At 42.7% G+C, this 19,848-nt stretch overlaps 1 protein-coding gene across 1 annotated transcript in view; it reads right to left on the bottom strand.

Annotated features, from left to right (window-relative positions):
* The window catches only part of LEKR1 (leucine, glutamate and lysine rich 1), a 581,209-nt gene that overhangs the window by 66,806 nt on the left and 494,555 nt on the right, over positions 1-19,848 (bottom strand). The window contains exon 10 of the mRNA XM_086944128.1: positions 19,195-19,359. Coding sequence (XP_086800254.1) covers positions 19,195-19,359 — 165 coding nt within the window. The remainder of the gene's footprint in view (positions 1-19,194; positions 19,360-19,848) is intronic.

The raw sequence follows: 19,848 nt of genomic DNA, 5'->3' as shown, positions 1-19,848 counted from the left end.
TGCATTATTAAATGAAACACATATACGATACCAAGATAGGAAAATGCTGGAGCAAGGGGGGTATGAGCTTGTAAACTGTACACCTCTGAATGCGTCTACCCGTGGAGTGGCTATACTTAAGAAAAAATTATTCAAGGCTGAGATCAATAGGGTCGCATCTGATAAAGCCGGAAGATGGGTAATCGCTCAAATCACGCTATCTAGTCTCAAATATACCTTATGTGCAGTATACAGATCTAATTACGACGATGCAGCAGTTTTCGACCGTCTAAATATTGAACTATTAGGGTGGGAGGGAGAGATACTACTTATGGGGGATTTTAACTGTGTCATAAATTACGCAAAAGATACAACTAAGAGCACTACCTCACATCGAATGTGCAAGACCAGGGCATCTATTTTAGAGCTAGCCCGTATACATAAATTGAAAGATGTCTGGAGACATTTATATCCTACCTTGGCCGGATACACTTACCACTCTATACCCCATAAAATGTATTCACGCATAGATATGGCTTGGGCAACGAGTCATATTTTGGAGAGCTGCAAAATGGAGATTTGCCCAAAGGTAACATCGGACCATAATCCCCTAGTGGTAACCTTTAAGATTAAATCTAAAAAGAAGGAACCTAGATTATTTTCTTTCCCCAGACATCTGATATCCGATATTTCGTTTATTCCTCTCCTGAAAGCACATATAAAAGAATTTTTAGAGTTCAATATCGACACGGCTAAAATCACTTCAGTATGGGACTGTTGCAAGGCCAGTATCAGAGGTTTTGCCCAGCAGTTTATTATACAGCAGAATGCCAACCGGAAAGAAGAGATCGGGCGTATAACATCAGGGATAAGGGGGCTAGAAGAACACTTGGCTGAGATTGCTAGAAAAGAAGGTGCAGGTGCTTCTCACAACTTAAATAAAGATAGATTGGAATTTAAATTAACCACCCTACGCTGTGAAAATAAGACATTTTTAAGAGACACAGTCACTGCTAAACTACACAAATATAAGACTTTACAATATGAGAGTTGCGACAGAATAGGAAAAATTCTAGCTTATAAAATAGCTGACGACAGAGCCACCTCACTAATAAAGAGCATAAAAGGGGCAGACGGTACTAATTATACTCACCCTGATCAGATACTGCAACAATTTGCTGATTATTACACTAAGCTGTTCACCCCTGAGAGCGTACCCCCAATGGAGATTGTGGAAAACTATATTAGAAATAACTGGCGGTCCGAGAATGATACCGGAGATATGGAAGAACTAGAAAAAGACTTTACTAAGGAAGAACTAAAATTAGCAATTTTTTCTCTTCCATCTGGGAAGGCTGCAGGAGAGGACACTTTGCCTATTGAAATTTATAAAATTGTTGCGATGAACTTATCTCTGTACTTTGCTCGGTCATTAATCAGATTATCACAATCGATGGGGCCCCGACCTCCTGGAATACTGCTAAAATTATCTTCTTCTTAAAGAAGATTAAAACACCTACGGAGTGCGGGTCCTACCGCCCAATTTCTGTGATCAATGCTGACGCTAAGGTATTTGCTAAATTAATAGCCATAAGACTCTCCCCCTTTATGACTAGATTGGTCAGTGAACATCAGCATGGTTTTGTAGTAGGCAGGGATACAACTCAGCATGTAAACACGGCTATCACAGTGTTGGATATGGCTGCTACTAATCCCTCCCCACTTGGTATGATATTACTTGACGCTGAAAAAGCCTTTGACCGAGTGGGGTGGGATTATCTATGGGCAATTCTGAAAGCAATGGGGTTCAAAATTAAATTTTTAACGAAGATCCAGGCACTTTATTACCTCCCTAACGCTCTAATAGGTTACGACTGCTTACTCTCTACTAAATTCCCAATAAAAAGAGGGACCCGGCAGGGATGCCCATTATCACCTCCATTATTTGCTCTCGCCATGGAACCCTTCATTAATGCCATACAATCCCAGGCGATGATAAAACCATTTACATCTGGGGCAAACTCGCTTAAAATTACAGCTTACGCAGACGATTTGGCAGTTTATACAAGTGATATGATTGAATCTATGGCAGGAATCATCAAAGAGGCAGAATCTTTTGGAGAAGTTTCGGGATATAGGTTAAACTTGGGAAAGACTCAAATTATAGTTAATTACAAACCACTGATACAAGTAACAGGAATATGCCATGCTGCTACCTATTTAGGCATCAAGATAACATCTAATATTAGGGATATCCTGTCTTTGAATTATGATGCTTTATTAAAAGATACCCAAGCTCTCCTTAAAAAATGGCATAAACTGCCTTTAAATCTTATTGGGAGAATCAATCTTATTAAAATGAACATCTTGCCAAGATTCTTGTACTTATTTAGATGCATTCCTCTGAAGATAAATAAAATATTTTTCAGGAAACTTGATGGCATACTAGGCAGCTTTATATGGGGCTTTAAAAAGAACCGCAGAGCACTCTCTTCTTTGAAACTACCATTTATAAAAGGAGGGCTAAACTTCCCAGATTTCAGAATGTACTACTTTGCCTCATTTTTGGGGCGGCTACAGAGCTTGTTTAACTCCAGCAACCCATATTTTTTCCATCGATTCATGCTAGGATCAGATTGCTTACAGTTTTTGGCTAGAAATAATGACCCGAATTACTTTAAAAGAGTGAGGTTTAAGACTGTGAAAGATATAATCAGTATATGGAGGATATTAATGATCCAGAATAAAGTATCATTTTACCATCCTCTTTTAAGTCTTTGGAACAATCCGGGCTTACTGAGTATCTTTATTGATTTAGGATGTAAGATATGGGCAAAACAAGGCATAATGAAATTGGGGGACTTATACGGCTCATCAGGCTTTTTGGAGTTTGATACACTAAGGTTATTATACAAGTTACCAGACCACACTTATTTTAAGTATATACAAATACGCGATTTCCTTATAGGGAAACAAAAACTTAAAGAGATTGTGGAGTCAGATTTTTGGCAATGTATGTATAAAGGAGTGGGGGATAAGAAAGCCACCATTAGCGAAGGATACAGATGCTTTACTGAAAACAAATCAGATGAATGCCCCAAAATAGCACAGAAATGGGCTTTACGGTTTCCTACTGGTATTACTTCGAATGAAATCTCCTCCTTCTTATACAAAATTGACACGTTAGTCCACTCCTCAAGCTTAAAACTACAAGCATACAAAACAATATGCCAACTTTATCATACCCCCTTACAAATAAGTAAATGGGCCTCTAATAATGCTCTTAATGATCGCACTAAGTGCCCAAAGTGCCACCTCCAAGCTGCTGACTTAGAACATATGTTGGTCCTCTGTCCAGTTCTTGCTCCGTTTTGGGACAGCTTAGAAAGAATTCTGAGATTGAAAAAAAATTATTGATGCACCATTAACATTTGAAATGATCCTCTTAGGTCTTCAGCCTACTCCATCTCCATTTCAAAATTAAATTTTTGTTCTGTTAGGATGCGCAAGGCTGGTTTTAGCTAGAGCTTGGATTGCGGATCACTCGCCTCATGTAAATGAATGGTGGTGCTTGGTCAAAGAGATACATCATATGGAGTTATCTTTAGCTAGGAAAAGAGGTGTTAAAGCAATGACTAAAATAGAGAGAATCTGGGGATGCATGTTTCCTACTTGTGAACTAAATTAATGTGATTTGAAGCCCTGTTAAATCTTAATTTTGATTTTACATTTTATTTGTGCCAATTTCTCTCATTTATCTTATTTTCTGCTTCTTGTAATTTCAGCGCAGATGCTGGATGTATTGTAAAATGAAATACTGTTTTCTGTTTGTGTTAAAATTTGCTTGTGACACCCATAAAATAAAAATGTGATTTCCTGAACAAAGGCACTAAATAAACAGGTTGTATTTGGCTTTAACTGCAGATACAGTCAAGCGCAGAGCTTCTCTGCCTCTTTGACCACAAACATAAAACATGATCGTTCTTGAGAAGGCAGGGCAGGAGGAACTGGAAATTCGTCTTCTGGGGATGTTTCAGCTCTGTTGCCATTTTGGAAGTCTACTATTTTGCAGTTATTATGCCATCTGCATTGTTCTCCTGGTCCCAGACTCTTCCCGAATATAGCTCTGAATACCTCCAAGCATCAGCTTGAGATCCAGAAACATACAGAGGGCTAATTTGTCAGGCCAGGTAACCGTCTTGACCGGGATCTTGTCATTAGAAAATAACTTATGCTCTATTTTTAGAAGGTTTCATGGCAATATTGGTAACAGGCAAGGGTATCATAGGAATTTGGATGACCCAACACTAATGTTGAAGCAGATGGCACCTAATTCAATTCTGTAGGTTCCATCACTGGCACACAGCCTTAAGTGGATCTTGAAATCTTGACGGTGTCATTACCAGAGGCAAGGGAAAGGTCAATAAAGGGTGCAGACCCAGATCTGAAGCAACCGATGTTGTAACAGTACCAGGAGGTGACAAAAAGACAACAAAGAACTGGCAAAGCCCATAGTTCTCGGCAATCCAAGAGTTATAGGCGTTGGCAATGTTAATGCATTTATGTACGGCTTTGAGATCCCAGCAGTAGTATTCATTCATGGGCAGTGCCCCCTACCCTTCCACCAATTCATGATCAGTAAATTGACTATGAATTTGGGAAATAGCGACACCTGTAACTTGCACTGTTTAGAGCAAGCATTGGCAGAGCAAATAGGTCTGGTTTTGACTATTATCTTTTGGTTTTGCCCATATTTGTCAACGTTTTTCCAAAACTGAAAAAGTGGACTACTGTTTGTGTGTACGGGTAAAAGCAGAATGTCATCTCTCACAGAGAGGTGGGCTAATTACTAAAGAGGTCTGACTCATTGACTAATCAAGTATGATGTGATGGGTGGAAATAAAATGGGAATTACACAAGAGACCAACGGAAGAGGAGAATTGGTAAAATTCCCTATATGTTAGTACATATTAGTGCCTAGCCGTGCCTAAGCCAAGCCACGCCCCGCCAGACCAAGTGCTGCAATCGCCGAGCTCCAAGCGCCGAGCGGGAGTAAGGAGCAGGAGCGGGGGGTCACGGAGCAAGAGGACACGGAGCAAGCCTACGACAGCCGGACACTAGCGGCAAGCGGGCAGGCGGGCAAACCGCTACAGATTTCCACCCCAGCCTCGGATCATAGCGGAGCCCTCGGGGCGAGGCAGGGTGAGACGAGGGGAGCGGGAGCGGCGCGAGCTGGAGGGCTCGCCGAGCGCCACAAGACTCTGCACACGCACCTGAAGCAGAGAACGCCGCCGACCGCCAGCCCCCATTTAGCCCCCTTTCAGCCCCCATTTTGCAGACTCGGACATTCAGCTGGATCAGTGAATTCAGCAGAGTCTGCAAGGCAAAACCTTGTAAAACTTCGGAGGCTCCTAAATGTGTAAGCTGGCAATAAAAAAGGGCGTTTAATTGAAGCACCAGCCCTAAGAAGACTAAGCACTACGGAGAAGTCGGAGATTTATTAAACACGACAGAAAATATAAGTGTGGCAAGGCAGCAGGCGGAAGGCAATAAAGGCAGAACAGAGGTAAGTGAACAACTCTTAACAAAAGTAAAAATTAATAATTAAGAGTTACCACCTTTAGTTGAACAACAGTTTTTTACCTAGAAATGGTACCTAAAAGAGGGCAAAAATTACGTACGGTGGATGAACTAGGAAGGAGTAAATCATTGGAGGGCTCAAAATCTCTGGATGAGAGCCAGGAAAGTCATGTATCATCTATGGATATTAGTAAGGGGAGACGAAAGAAAAGAAAAGTCAAAAGAGCAACGAAGAATGCCCAGAAGGCAAAAAGAGGCTGCAATCAAAGACTAATAAACAGAAAGAGAACACGGCAGCGTCAAAGTCCATAAAGGAGTTTGTAGGCAAACACTATAAATCATTAAACCCAGCAATAACATCGGATCTAGATGGAGAAATAGTGGAAATTGGCGGAGAAATTGGTGAAAATTCAGGCTTGCCAGATGAAAATCAAAGACGGTCAGATAAGGGAGAATACCAGGAAGAAGTTAATCTTGACACCGAAGAAGAAGGGGTGAACCGCAAATCTTTAAACCAGACACTGCAGAGCCAAAACCATCAAATCTCGGCGCCTTGACTATCATCATCAACAAAGATGTTCTCACTGTTGTCACCAGGGAATGAAGGTCACAGGGGAAATGAAGGCCAGAACCAGAGCGTTATCTGGGGAGGCGCGCCAGATCAATTTCAACAGCAACATCCACCGCAAAAATCCCCAATACATCAAGAGAGCATAAGGACAAGTTACCCAGTAAACCCTGTCAGAAATACTACACAGGATTCGGTGCTCTCTGAAACTCCTACATCTTCGCTGATGGATTTAATCTTGTTACTTCAGAAGGCACTTCAAGGAATCCTGGAAGTAACTCTCTCAAACAACGGAGTGATGAAAGCTCAGAAACAACATCTAAAGAAAATAGAAGAAGAACTAGGAGAAATAAAGAGCCAATTGCCAAGCAGGGTAAAGCCAACTGATATAGCCCCACCAAGGGAGGAAAGTGACATGATAATACCGGAAGAAGAAAGCATGGTAATTTTTGAAAGATCGACTAAACCCACAGAACAAACAGCAAAGGAAGCTGCAGAGTCTGCGGACAGTGTGTATATATCAAAAAGACCTATGCTGATAAAAAGGCGCGGGGGTATGTCACACTCGGGGCCAGGAACAGGATAGGAAAATCCAGGCAAGTGAAACATGCAGGAATGAGAAAGGGGAAGGAAACAACGACGGGGGGGGGGGGTGCAGTCAGGATTAAATGCCTCAGCTCCGACATTCATAACACATAGACTTACACATGTAGAGGCAAAAACTTCAAAGTCTCCAAAGACCCCGAGAGAACCAAGGAAAAAGCAGATTCGCAAGGAGGCCACTGAGAACCCCCCCTCCATCCGTACGACGAGACAAAAAGTAAGGCCAATGGATGAACGTGTTACTGAACAAAGGTCAGTAAGACCACAGGTACACGAAGAACCCAACATGAGAAAGAAAGGACGGCAAGTAGGGAGAACAATCGCCAGTCAACAGGCGCATGAAATAAACACAAATTTATATGAGAGAGATGATAACAAATGGCTATTTCTGGACCTGATACCAGCTGGGAGGAAAGAGAAGCCGACAAGAAAAACTAGTCCCCTGAATAGGGCACTGATCTTGACCGTATTTGCAAAATGCGGCAGTCTGAGGGGGATCGGTACTAAAGACCTCCAGCATGTTGGCTTTGTAGAAAACAGATATGGAAAGGAAATAACAAAAATCACCCTTTATTCAGACCTGGTTAAAAGGGCAATCCAGAAAGCCTCAAATGAGATAACGCAACAAAGAATAAGGATTATCCCAGAGAGCGAAATAAAAACCTCTAAAGATAACAATTTCTTAAAACAGCATGCCGGGCTACAGAAGAGACAAGTGATTCTCTATAAAGAAATAAAAGGTGATCGAAGCTGTCTGAACGTTTTAATAGACAACACAGGGAATGATTCCTCATGGGGCAACTGGTCGTTACATAGTAATCCCATGGGAGAATGCAATGAAAGTAATTCGGTGGATACAGAAGAAGAAGGTGGTTTGAGTGACGTTGAATAGGATGGAGGGGGTTCGCAAGAACTAGGTCTCTTAACCTGGAATGTAAATGGGCTAGGCAATGAGCAAAAACGGGAATATATAAAGGAATCCATAAATAAAGTGGAAATTGCCTGCCTGCAAGAGACCTGGTTATGCGACGACACCCCAACCTTTGATGGATACGCCCAGATACATCAGCCTGCCATAAAGAAAAATCGTGGGAGGCCCTCGGGGGGGCTGTTGACATTGGTATCAACAAAAGTAATGAGGGAATTAAAACTGTTGAATACAAAATGTAAATGGGTTCAATCAAGTAGAATAGAACTCATGACGGTGGAACTGACCTACAAAATGTTGATTTTAATGAATGTATACATGCAGTGGGATAATGGGGAGGAGTATGAAAGGGAAATGAGGTGTTTTAAAGAGGATGTAGACAGTACTCTAGAAAAATATCCCGCAGACATAATAATAATAATGGGCGATTTCAATCATAAACTAAACCCAAAAAAGGCAGACCTTTGGAATAGGGAACAGTTAGAGGTATACAGAATAAACCCGGCTAGGTTCCCAGCTGGGGAAACTTCGAAACAAGACCTAGAACTAATACACACCTTAGGAGGCAGGGGATTTCACTGCGTAAATGGGAGAATAGAGACAGACTCACTGGCAGGAAAAACGTTTATCCAAGGGCAACAGAACTGCCCAATTGACTATATATTCTTGCAGGCCTGGAATTTCTACCAGATTAGGGACTTTAGGTTAGAACAAAAAGAGGTGAGTGATCACAAACTCCTACACATAGTAATATCGGAGGTCGAGTACCCCAAACGGGTGATGACACGTTTAACTGAGGAATATATGGAAAAACTGAAGGCCATGCAAATAAAAATGGCACCTGAAAACTGTGAGAATAAAAAACTGGAATGGTTTATTGGAAAATTAGAAGTTGTTCAATGCCTAAAGATAAAATTAAAATGGGATAATCCCATAAGGGTAAAACAAATAAACCGAGGTAAAGGGTTCTCTGTGGCGTGCCAAAATAAGAAAAGGGAGATAAGAGCAGTACAAAGAAGACAAAAAAAGAACTTTACACAAGAGAGACAGGAACAGCTAGTTAAGCAGAAAAAAGAATTCAAGCAAATGGTATTCACCGCAAAAAGAATATATAAAGAAAAATGCTGGTTAGAACTATTAGAAGCCATAGAGAATAAAAATCTAAGGCAATTTTGGAAACTAGTAAAGGCTGCAGCTGGAACAACGGATGGAGAATTAAATTGTGTGGTGAGTGAGGCAGCATGGGAAGTGTACATAAGGGAACTGTATGGGGCAAGGACTCCCAGAGAGGAGGTGGAGATCAAAATATGGCAAGAAATCTCAGAAGACCTATTATTTAAATTTAATGAAGAACAAGTTGAGCTCACAATAAAAGAACTTAAGCTAACTCGGGCAGCAGGCCCAGATAATCTTCCTGCAATAATTCTGAAGACCGAGGTTAAATGGTGGGCAAGATTCCTTGCCAAGATGTTCCAGGTAGTCCTAAAAGAAGGTGTAATGCCTCCAACCTGGAAGGGGGCCATAATTAGGCCAATCCACAAGAAAAGGAGCAAAGAGGCGCCACAAAACTACCGGCTGATTAATCTCCTAGATATAGGTGAGAAAGTGTTTTCTAAAATTGTACTGAAACAACTGAATGCATGGGTAGACGAGTTCCAAATAATTCCCACAGAACAGGGTGGATTTAGAGCGGGCTACTCTACAATAGACCACGGATTTGCTCTATGGGCGATGGCGAGGAAGTCGACGGAACAAAATGGTAAGCTATGCTGCTGTTTCGTCGACTTCAGAGCAGCCTTTGATTCTGTGGATCGGGCCTGCCTATGGGAGACCCTAAAGAGGTTAAATATTCCTAAAGACCTCCTCACAATAATAAAAGAACTACACAGGGAAAACTGGGGGCAAGTAATCAAGGATACGGTGGGTTCTCTGACCCCAAAAATACCCATTGCTAATGGATTAAGACAGGGCTGTGTGCTGGCCCCCCAGCTTTTCTCGATCTTCCTGTCAGATCTCCCGGCACATCTAGAGGTGGAGGTTAGTGCCAGCCCTAAAATGGATGGAAACAAGATACCCTGTTTATTGTACGCGGATGATCTGGTAATAGTAGATCAGACTGAGAGAGCCTCCAAAGGAAGCTTAATGCTTTCAATACATATTGTGCTAGTAGATATTTAACTATCAATCTGGATAAAACTAAAACCCTATGCTTTGGGAAAAAGATAAGCAGATTCAGTTGGTATATAGGTGATCTCAAATTGGAGACAGTTAATGAGTACCGATACCTGGGTATATAGTTCGATAGGACTCTAAATTGGAATACCCATTTGGAAACTCAAAAAGCAAAGGCACTCTCTTCCATATGTGGCCTGAAAAGGTTTAATGGGGACTATGGTGAGATGTCACACCGACCAATGCTTAGAGCTTTTGAGGCAATGATCCCCCCTCAAGTTTTATATGGCGCAGAGATCCTTTATTTGAGCGGTAAGGGATCCTGGGACGTGATAGAGGGGAATTGCATAAAAAGGCTCCTATCGCTTCCTCAATCTTCTATGATACAAGCCATCAGAACAGAAATAGGCACAAAGTCCTGGGTGATACAAACCCAGATGGCTGTGATCAGATTTTGGAAGAGATTAGAAGACCCTGAAAGTCAAAAAGTAGCACACTGGTGTCGCAAAGAAATTCAGAAAAGTGAGCTAAAATGGGCAAAGGTCAGTAGGGAAAAATTGAAGGGAATCTGTAATTCATTAGAGATCGACTTGGACCTGGAAACATATCAAATCCTTAGTGCCAAAGGTGATCTGAAGCAAAGGGGGAAAGAAGTTTCCAAATCGCTTGATATAGGCTATTTAAGAAAGAAAAAATCAGTGGCGCATATGCTAAATGCTTGGTCCTATGAAAACTGGTTCCCCTACCTTGATAGATTACCCAATCGCGGGTTCAGGCAAGAGATCCTGAGGCTTCGAATTGGGATTAACCCATGGCTAATAAACAGAGACCTTAAAATAAAAATGTTAGATCAGGAAGGTCGCTGCAGGTGTAAGCTGGGAACTAAGGGAGACCTGCTGCATATCCTGTTAGATTGTCTGGCACTCCTAGATCAGAGAAAACTTTGGCTGCGCCCAGTTTTTTTAAAATATGATATAAAAACAAGGTCGCAGGCAGCCAGCCTCTTAACAGAAATCCCAGCCATCGATATTGCAATTGCCCTCGGGAAATTTATAAAGGTGGCCCTGAGTGCATTGAGATCCAAAGAATAACATGTACTGTATGAATTTTAGCGGAATGAAATTGTTTGTAGTGGTAAGAATGTGAATAGGTTTTTAACATACAAATATAAGATTTAAGATAATTGTAACTTTTATTGGCATTTTGTACTTTTGATAATGGTGTGTAGGATCTTTTTAATGGACAAATTTTTTTAAAATAATTTTATGAAGTTATTGTGCATACTCCATACTGCGTCATGTTCACTGCATTGGTTAAAGACTATGGTCATAATAAACATATATTTTGACTTGGAAAAATATAATTGTATTAACACCAGAAGATTTTGGCTAACAGTAGACTTTAAAATCAGAAGTGCGGGATGAAACGCTATATGCATAACAGGTTATTAGTATTGGAAGTGTTGGGGGAGGACATCAGTCAGAGACTAAGTACAAAACAAGTTATCAGTCAAGTTACATTCACTGAAGCAATACGAACATAGATGCACAGGGAGTGCATGCACCACAGAAATGAGGTTGGTCGCAGTATGCCTTGGTTGCTTTCCTAGCTCCCGGCCTGGATGACAGAGCTGCCAGATTATGAGCACTTAAAGAGATATCCCATATAGGTAGGCCTCTGGGAAGGTTGTTTAGATACCGACCTTCCATTAATTCCCCACATGTTATTATTTCTCAGTTCAACTTGACGCCAAGAAAATGAGTACCACTGACTGAATGTCAGACTGTATTTGTAAAGCGTCCAGCCACTCTGGGCCTCTTGGCAATGACATTTGAAAACCTTTCTGTGGTGTTTGTCTTGGTAGGCCTTGTAACACCCGCGCCAAGCAGCACAGTTGGACAGTGAGTGATTTACAAGTGCAGTTAGTCAAAGGTACACATTTTCTTGGCTTCTTAATGGTATGAAATGCTAAGGCGCCTTGATAAGTGACTGACGGCCCCATGGCGATTTAAAGGCATTGTAAGTAGGGGCTTTCCTCGTGGACCAGTGAGCCTCATTCACACCACCATCACACTGCTTTAAGTCCAGAGAATCATTATTAATTGCCTGACCCAGGCATCTGCCCTGTGCCGGGTTTCACCAAGGTGACTCAGGGGCGCAAAGGGGGTTAGCAAGATACCCTGAGCATACAGAAGAGACATCAAGGTAACCACTGGTAAAGGAGGGGGAAACAAATGAGCCTGTGGAATAACCAACGCGCCCTTGGGACACGCAGGGGATATTAAGCTGCCCACAGATCGCTCAAGTAATAAAGTGCACATCGGACTCCGAAGGGGCAGGAAGAAGCCCTCAGGGCCCAGGAGAAGCACCTACGTGCCCTGGTGATGAAAGTGCCTCAGAAGGCAATCATGACATGAAGCATCAGGATGGTACCAGGATGCACTAAGGACTGCGAGATGGCACGGTGCAGTAGATACCCAGAGGTGCCTTCAGGACCAGGAGAGGAGATTGAAGACCCTGCTGAGTGCCTAACAGGATCTGAGGAGATCCCAGCACGCAGTTGGGGGTTACAAGGAACCCTCGTGGTGAGGAGGATGCAGAAACCACAACAAAACACCCCAAGGATGCACCTGAAGCCGATGTACCGGTTCAGCCACATGGGATGGGTCAGGGGACCCAGCCTTCTGTCGGGCATTCTTTTCACCTGGAACATGCATGGTGGGCCCTTGTCAGCCTGGATTCCAGACTAGGGCCTTCTTGCTCCCCAGCAGTCTCTGTTTGTGAAAACCAATCAATCAATCAGTACATTTATAGAGCGCACTACTCACCCGTGAGGGTTTCAAGGGCTGAGGGTGGGTTGCTACTACTGCTCGAACAGCCAGGTCTTGAGGCCCTTTCCACTGGCAAGGAGGCAGCTCACATGACAGAATGCAGCAAAGCCTGCACCGAGAGCCAGACCAACCATGCCACAAGCCAACCAGGGGCTCCAAGGAAGAGCAGGTGTTTCATGAATAGGGCCCAGAGCAGCACATCCACAGACTGAGTGGGGCCTAAGAACTGCAGATGCACTGGTGGCAGGGGGAGGTCGGCATGCAAAACCAGTGCACGCAAAGCCCACAGATTGCATCACACTGTATACTGACACAGGCTGACTCAGGGTACAGGGGCAGCCTCTCCACACAGGGACAGGTTGCACACACAGTGAACAACCCTCTTCTCCATCTTGGGGTCACTTGGAGGTGCTCAGCATGCGTCACCAACAAAAAAATCCTTTCATCCGCATGGCCTGGGCAAGGCGGGCGGCAAGAGGCATGGCTTAGCAGCAAGCGCTACCAACCAATGAGGTCGTAGCAGTGGAACTAATGACAGGCATTTACACAGTGTGCACTAGAAACTGGCTGGTCCTTCAGTTCTCCCATTATGTACACCTCAAGGGTGAAAGTGTGAACCTGCCCTGCATGGAGTCAAACCTAAGACCTGTGTAGGAAACGGGTGAATCGATGAGATACATAACTGATTGTGCCACTTGTAACATCCTGGTTACACACTATAGGCATCTCTACGCTTTGCTAAGAATGAAATATGGCTGGGTCTAAACTGGGGTGGCTTGGTGAACAAAAGAATGATGGATTTAACCCAGATCTCTTGACTTGGGGTGAATGTATGATTTGTTCAGGATTCCGTCCATCACATGTTTGTGTAGCACTTTTTGCCCTAAGTGGGATGGGTATGCCCAGACGTGGGGCCCTTGCTCACTTTGCAATGGATTCCAGCTAGCCTGGCTGATGAAGGGTAATACCCAGAAATCGGTACCAGGATCAGGGCCGGACTGGCAGTAGCGGGCACCAGGCAATCCCCCGGTGCGCCGCACGGGTGGGGGGCCGGTTTGGGGCCCCTGGGGGCACTTTTTGTTACAGGGCTTTTTTGCAGCTAGCTGCAAAATCGGCCCTGTATCAAAATCGGCCATAAACCGGCCCTGGCAAAGCGCTCGGCGGCACCCACAGCCCCCGGGGGGAGGAGGGCTGGCTGAGCACTTTGCCAGGGCCGGTTTTGGTTCCCAGTCCGGCCCTTCCCAGGATGCTTGTTTCCGGTCCAGGGAAGACCTGGCTTGGCAGTTCGGTCTGGACTGTTCGAATGAAGCACAGGGTCAAGACTGATTTGCATATGGCCAGTTCTAAACTGGGGTAGCATTGTGAGCAAAAGAATGATGGATTTAACCCAGATCTCTTGACTGGGAGTGAATGTATGATTAATTCTGCATTCCGACCATCATTTGTTTACAGGCCGATTAGGCGGGGCCTGAGAGGGAGGGCAGTGGCAGTGGAAGACTTTTTTTAAGACCACGTAATACGTGGGTTGGATGGATCTAACTCAAATGTGGTAAATTCTGGGGCAAGGAAGGGTAACTGAAGTAATGAAGGTCACCAGTAAGCAATCCGCGCACTTGTAGACTTACTGCCTGTGAATCTCATAATTGGATCTTACGAACAGTAGTTCAGTTCTAATCCTGAATTTCCTCTACGTTCCCCCCAACCGTGTGTGATCTTATACAGATCACTTCATCTCCCTTGACTTCAGTACTGAAACTGTTACATCAGCTAAAAGCCTGCGTTCTTAAAAAACGTTTTAATCTGCCCATTTCTGTTTACAATCACTGCCCGACAGAGGATGCCGAGCCATACAGCGGTATTTGAAATTAGCACAGACAACAAACATGCTGTCAGCCTAACCCAGCCTCTCAGTACAGCATGCTTATTCCTACACCATATCTGAATGCGAGGACAAGATGAGGGAGGGGGGTCAAATAAACAACAGAGCTGTTGTGGATGACATTCAAGCTCAACTTTCACCCGCTTATTCACTCGCTCCCTCACTTAAGCACAAATGTGGTTGAGAATCGACCTAGTTTAATAACCCTGACTCAACGTACTAATGAACAAACCAGTGCTCCTAATGTGGGGGAAACAGCCTGAACAAGGGTTTTTTAACAATAAGTGGCCTAAACGATTCATAAACAACGACCTGCAACTGAACCACGACCTCCTCAACAACTACTTCATTAAACGAGTGACCTTAACAACAACTTTAAACACGAACAATAATGTAATAAATTTAAAGAACACTTCAATTGAAAACTAGAAAGTTTTAATTTACCTTGTGAGGCCAGTAGATGGCACTGTAGGATTGTTTTCAAATGATGTTTTTATGCTGACCTGTTTTTTTTAATCGCTTTAAATAGTGCATTTGGTTTTAATTTTCCGTTTGATATGCCGCTAAATAAGTTAGCAATCTAGCTGTGACCACTTTCACATCCCAGCTTCACAGTGTCATTCTGTGTGATCTCTGCCATTTTGCACTTTTTTTATTCAGAATCGATTACTCAGTGCTAAAAAATAAAGTAAGTTGATGTGGCATCAAGCAGCTACTGGAATATATATTATCATTTTGAGAACAGACCACCCGGCACTAACGCTTTTTTATCTGATTCTAGCAGTTTTTTTTTTCATCACTACCATCGCCCTTTTCGCGGGTTTCATTACTTACTTTTTCTCCATTCTTCTCTGTTTTCTGCCATTATTTCTGTAGCTCTAGGAATGGCTCTGCTTTGAGTAATTACATGCTTGATAACAACATCCTAAAACAGCGTGGCCCAGTTCGCAAAGTGAAAATAGATTTTCCTTAATCAAAAGTCAATACCAGCAATATTTTTCTTTATTTCAAGGCTGGAAATTAAAAGTTTGTAGCATTGTAGAAAGTGACATTAAAATCTGAGGTAAGTGTCTACGTGTAAATATTAGTATTGGTAAAAAAGAAAAACACTGTAAGAGTGGCATTTTCAAAGATAGAAGGTTTTCATTTCCACTAGTTAAAAAATATGGGTAGATTCTCTTTGTATGTCAAAAGGAATGTTTTCGTAGTTCAATTAAGTCGTTGTTCAATACTTAGTGGTTAGCATTTGGTCGTTGTTTAGCCTTCGTGGTTTAGGCACTCGAGATTTCAGAGGTAGTTGTTTAATCATACAACCCCTAATGTGTGCTGGACCTGTCGCTCACGTAACAAAAATTACAAAGTAGTCCCGAAATAGATGAAAATGGCCACTGCGTATGCTTAAAAAGTATTTGGGCGGTGTGCTAGAGGAGGGCTAAACACTGGAAGAGGCATGACGTATGCACGGCATTGACAAATTGGAAGGCCTAAAATTAGGGTGATAATGGTGCCAGCAAATGGCAAGCCTATGGGCTGGGCTGTAAGTCCAGAAGTAGATTCTGCATGTCTCGGTTCGAGAGAGCGCATGCGCGCTGTCTAGAGATGATGCCTAGCAAGGAGTGATAAACCCACAGAACACAGTGAGGTAGCCGATCTCGCTTGAGAATTATCGTTATTCATCAATGCCCAACTGAAGGCCTGAGTCTGCTTAGGCTTAGAAGAAACAGGCAAACAGTGAACTTACTCAGTTGGTTCATTTTAAAGAAGTGGAATAGGATCTGAAGAAAAATCTGACAGGACTTTGTGGGTCTGCCTTTTTTATGCTGAAGTCTTTCCTCATTGCTCAAACTCCAATTTTTTGGAGGAACAGGAGTGTTTCGGTTTCTTGTGCTTTTGTCATTGAGAATGGCATCTTCAATTATTCTTGTGTGAACAGACAAAAGAAAGAGTAATTGGCCCTGGGATGGAACTGAGGGCCTGATTTATATATATTGGCAGAGAGGGTACTTGTAGGAAATTGGATTACTGGTTGAGATGGTGATTCTCAAGTCGTAACCACAATTCCTGTCAGGGTGAAGACACAAGCAAACTCCAAACCTGTACTTAAAACTTTGGTAGCTTAGCACAAAAGCAGTCAGGCTTAACTTAGTGGCAATGTGTAAAGTATTTATGCAGTAATTCAAACAGCAATAAAGTGAAAACGCAAAACAGAAAAATCCCACACCAATTTAAAAAAATGCACTAAAATGTATAAATTATTTGACACCAAAACGAAATCAAAATCCAATCAGTATCAAAGAAGATTTGTTTTAAAATGTTTAGTAAAAATAGCACCTAAAAGTACAAAGCTCCAACTGTGGTTATCTGGTTACACCGGACTGGATACAGTGACCAAGTTAGGCTCGCTGAGCAAATTATCTTAAATCCTGGTTGCGGAGTGTTGCAAGGTCCTGCATCGAGAATGCGTCATGCAGGAGCGGTTCAGGGCTGAGATGTCAAAGTCCTGCATCAAGGGTGCCTTACGCAACGGCGGTTCCGAGGAACTGCGGGTCCGGGATACAAAATTCTGTGGCGAGAATGCATTGTGCAACAGCAGTTCCGAGGAGCTGGAGGGCTGTAATGTGAGGTCCTGTTTCGAGGATAGATTGCACATCGACGATTCCGAGGAGCAGTAGGACTAGAATGTGAGGTCCTACATTGAAGATGTGTCGCACAGTGGCGGTTCAGAGTAGCTGCGGGCTGTGATGCAAGGTCGTGCTTTGAGGTTGCGGCGGTTTCAAGGAGCTGCGAGGTCCTGCAATGGGATGCGTTGCGCAGTGGCTGTTCCGATGCGAAGCTGTGAGTCAATGTAGGTTCTGCTTGGACCACAGCTGGGCTGGTAGAGAACCTTCAGGCCCACTTTAAAGTGCTCTGTGTTGGTACAAGAAGATGCTAACTTTCTAAAAGCGTCATTTTCTGAATTGTGAATCAAAATCCAACTTTACCATTAAAAAGGGTTTTAAATTACAATATTTCAGACACCAACCTCAACATTCCTACCTACTGCCAATTGAAAGTTATCACTTATAATAATCCAGTGTTATCCTATGGGACAGGCAGGCCTTGCAGTAGTGAAAAACAAATTTAAAAGTACAAATAATAAAAAGGAAAGATTAAGCCTGGCAAAAAGGTTTATTTTGACAGGTCAAAATGGCAGATCAAAACTGCACTCACAGGCTGCAATGGCAAGCCTGAGACCTGTTTAAAGGGCTACTTAAGTGGGTGGAATAATGAGTTCTGCTGGCCTACTAGTAGCATTTAACTTATAGGCCCTGGGTACATGTAGTACCACTTTGCTAGGAACTTACAGGTAAATTAACTGTGCTAATTTTGCCATTTTTTAAGGAGGGAACTCATGCACTTTAGCACTGAAGGAGTAAGGGAAAACGTTTGGGGAAAGACCACTGTAAGGTTGACATGTCTAACAGTACTTCGTTGCAACATCGAATGAGTTCCCTCTCTGCCATTATAGTGGCCCACCTGCCAAATGTAATTGTCGGAAGACCTTAAGTTTGGCCACTGCGTATCAACTGTGGCCAAACTTCTCTGACATTCTGACAGAGGGAGCGTAGGTAGGGGGCCCCGGAAGAGGGGGGGGGTCAGGGTGTTTGGAAGTGGAACAGAGCCGGAGGCCGCCAAATCCCTGCAAGGGGCCACCACACAGATATGTATCCATCCTCAGAGGATTATTATATCAAGGATATATATTGGCGTGGGGGCCCCTGGGGTTTGGCGCCCCTGTGAAGGTGCACAGCTTGCACATGCCTAAGGCCGCCCCTGTTGGAATCAAATAAAATGCAGAGCAATGGCTTGGCAAGCTCCGGATTCCAACATCTATTACATATGGAAAAGAGGTACTAAACCCACTTTTTCCACTTACGATCTGACAGATCCTTGCCCCATGCCATCAATCAGGGTAGGGATAGGGGAGGTATTACTTCAAATAATGTACGGATCTAGTCAGCAGCCTGCAGAAACGTCACCGCGAAGTGCTCCAGTTAGCTAAAATATCAAACTCCAAAGCATGTAACATTGCTGAGACCAGGTGCCCTCCAACTCCAATGATTAGTTTGGATATATACAGAAAGTGCATTTTAATAGCTCCTCCTCTGAATTTTAGTCCTTGACAAGATGGGACTCTGGCAATTAATTGTCAAATGATCTGTTTAGCTGGCCCTTTCAGAATATAAGACACCTTTTGCGAAATCAGTCACTGTGCACATTTGCGTACATCTTTGTGAATAGGTCCAATTGTGTTTACTTTAATAGAAAAATTAAGTTGCAAACAATTAGCATTTCTTAAAGTGGTAAACCACACCAGGAATTTAGGGAGAGAACAGAATGTACTGTGTGAATAAAATGTAAGCGAAAGTAAAAGTAGGCACCTTCAAAGAAAACAGTGTATTGTGTGAACCATAATCAAATACAAACCAGACCAATACACAAATGGAAGAAATACATTGCTTAGGCAATCGTGTTTTGCATACACTTTGTGAAAAAGATTCATTCCACGAGTTACCAGCATTATTACAAACTGAAAAGAAATGTTTCCATAGTAAAGTTCTTTCTTCTTACAATCCCTACTGCTATTACCAATGTTCCTCAGTTTCACACACACCTTCTTCTGCATTTCCTCCTGATCTTTTTGGTACATCCGTATTAATTCCTGATGCTTTTGTTTCTCAATGTCTAATTCAATCATTGCCTCTTCTTTCAATCGAGAGGTGAGCTCAGCAATTTCCGATGAATGTGTTGCTCGTTGTTTATTGAGTTCAGATTCCATCTGTAAGATAAAAGATAAGACAAACACAATATTTCCATGTGCATGATATTTAAGTATTCCACCTACTCCAAGTCTTAGTGGACTATGTTGTAACTCGATGGTGCTAGTCTCAATAAATATCCTAATTAGATAAATAAAAGTGATATAAACATAAGTAATACTTCACACACTGTTAGTAATGGGATTTTTGGTAGGCTAGGGCATGTGCCAAAGCCGGGCAGAAACCACCACTTTAGTCAGGATAAGGGAGTTACACTCTTAAAATAACCCCTGCTCACCCCCTTGGTAGCTTGGCACGAGCAGCCAGGCTTATCTTAGAGGTAGTGTGTAAAGCATTTGCAACTAGCCAACAGTAATACAGAGTAAGCACTACAAAAGGACACCACACCAGTTTAGAAAAATATCCAATATTTTTATATACTTAAGACAAGACCAAAAATGATAAAAATCCACAATACAGTACTTAGAAATCTTCGGTTATCAAAATAT

This window comes from Lissotriton vulgaris, chromosome 11 (assembly GCF_964263255.1).
Source record: "Lissotriton vulgaris chromosome 11, aLisVul1.2, whole genome shotgun sequence".
NCBI lineage: Eukaryota > Metazoa > Chordata > Amphibia > Caudata > Salamandridae > Lissotriton > Lissotriton vulgaris.
The sequence above is the reverse complement of the archived record's forward strand: the minus strand, read 5'-3'. Positions and strand labels throughout refer to the sequence as shown.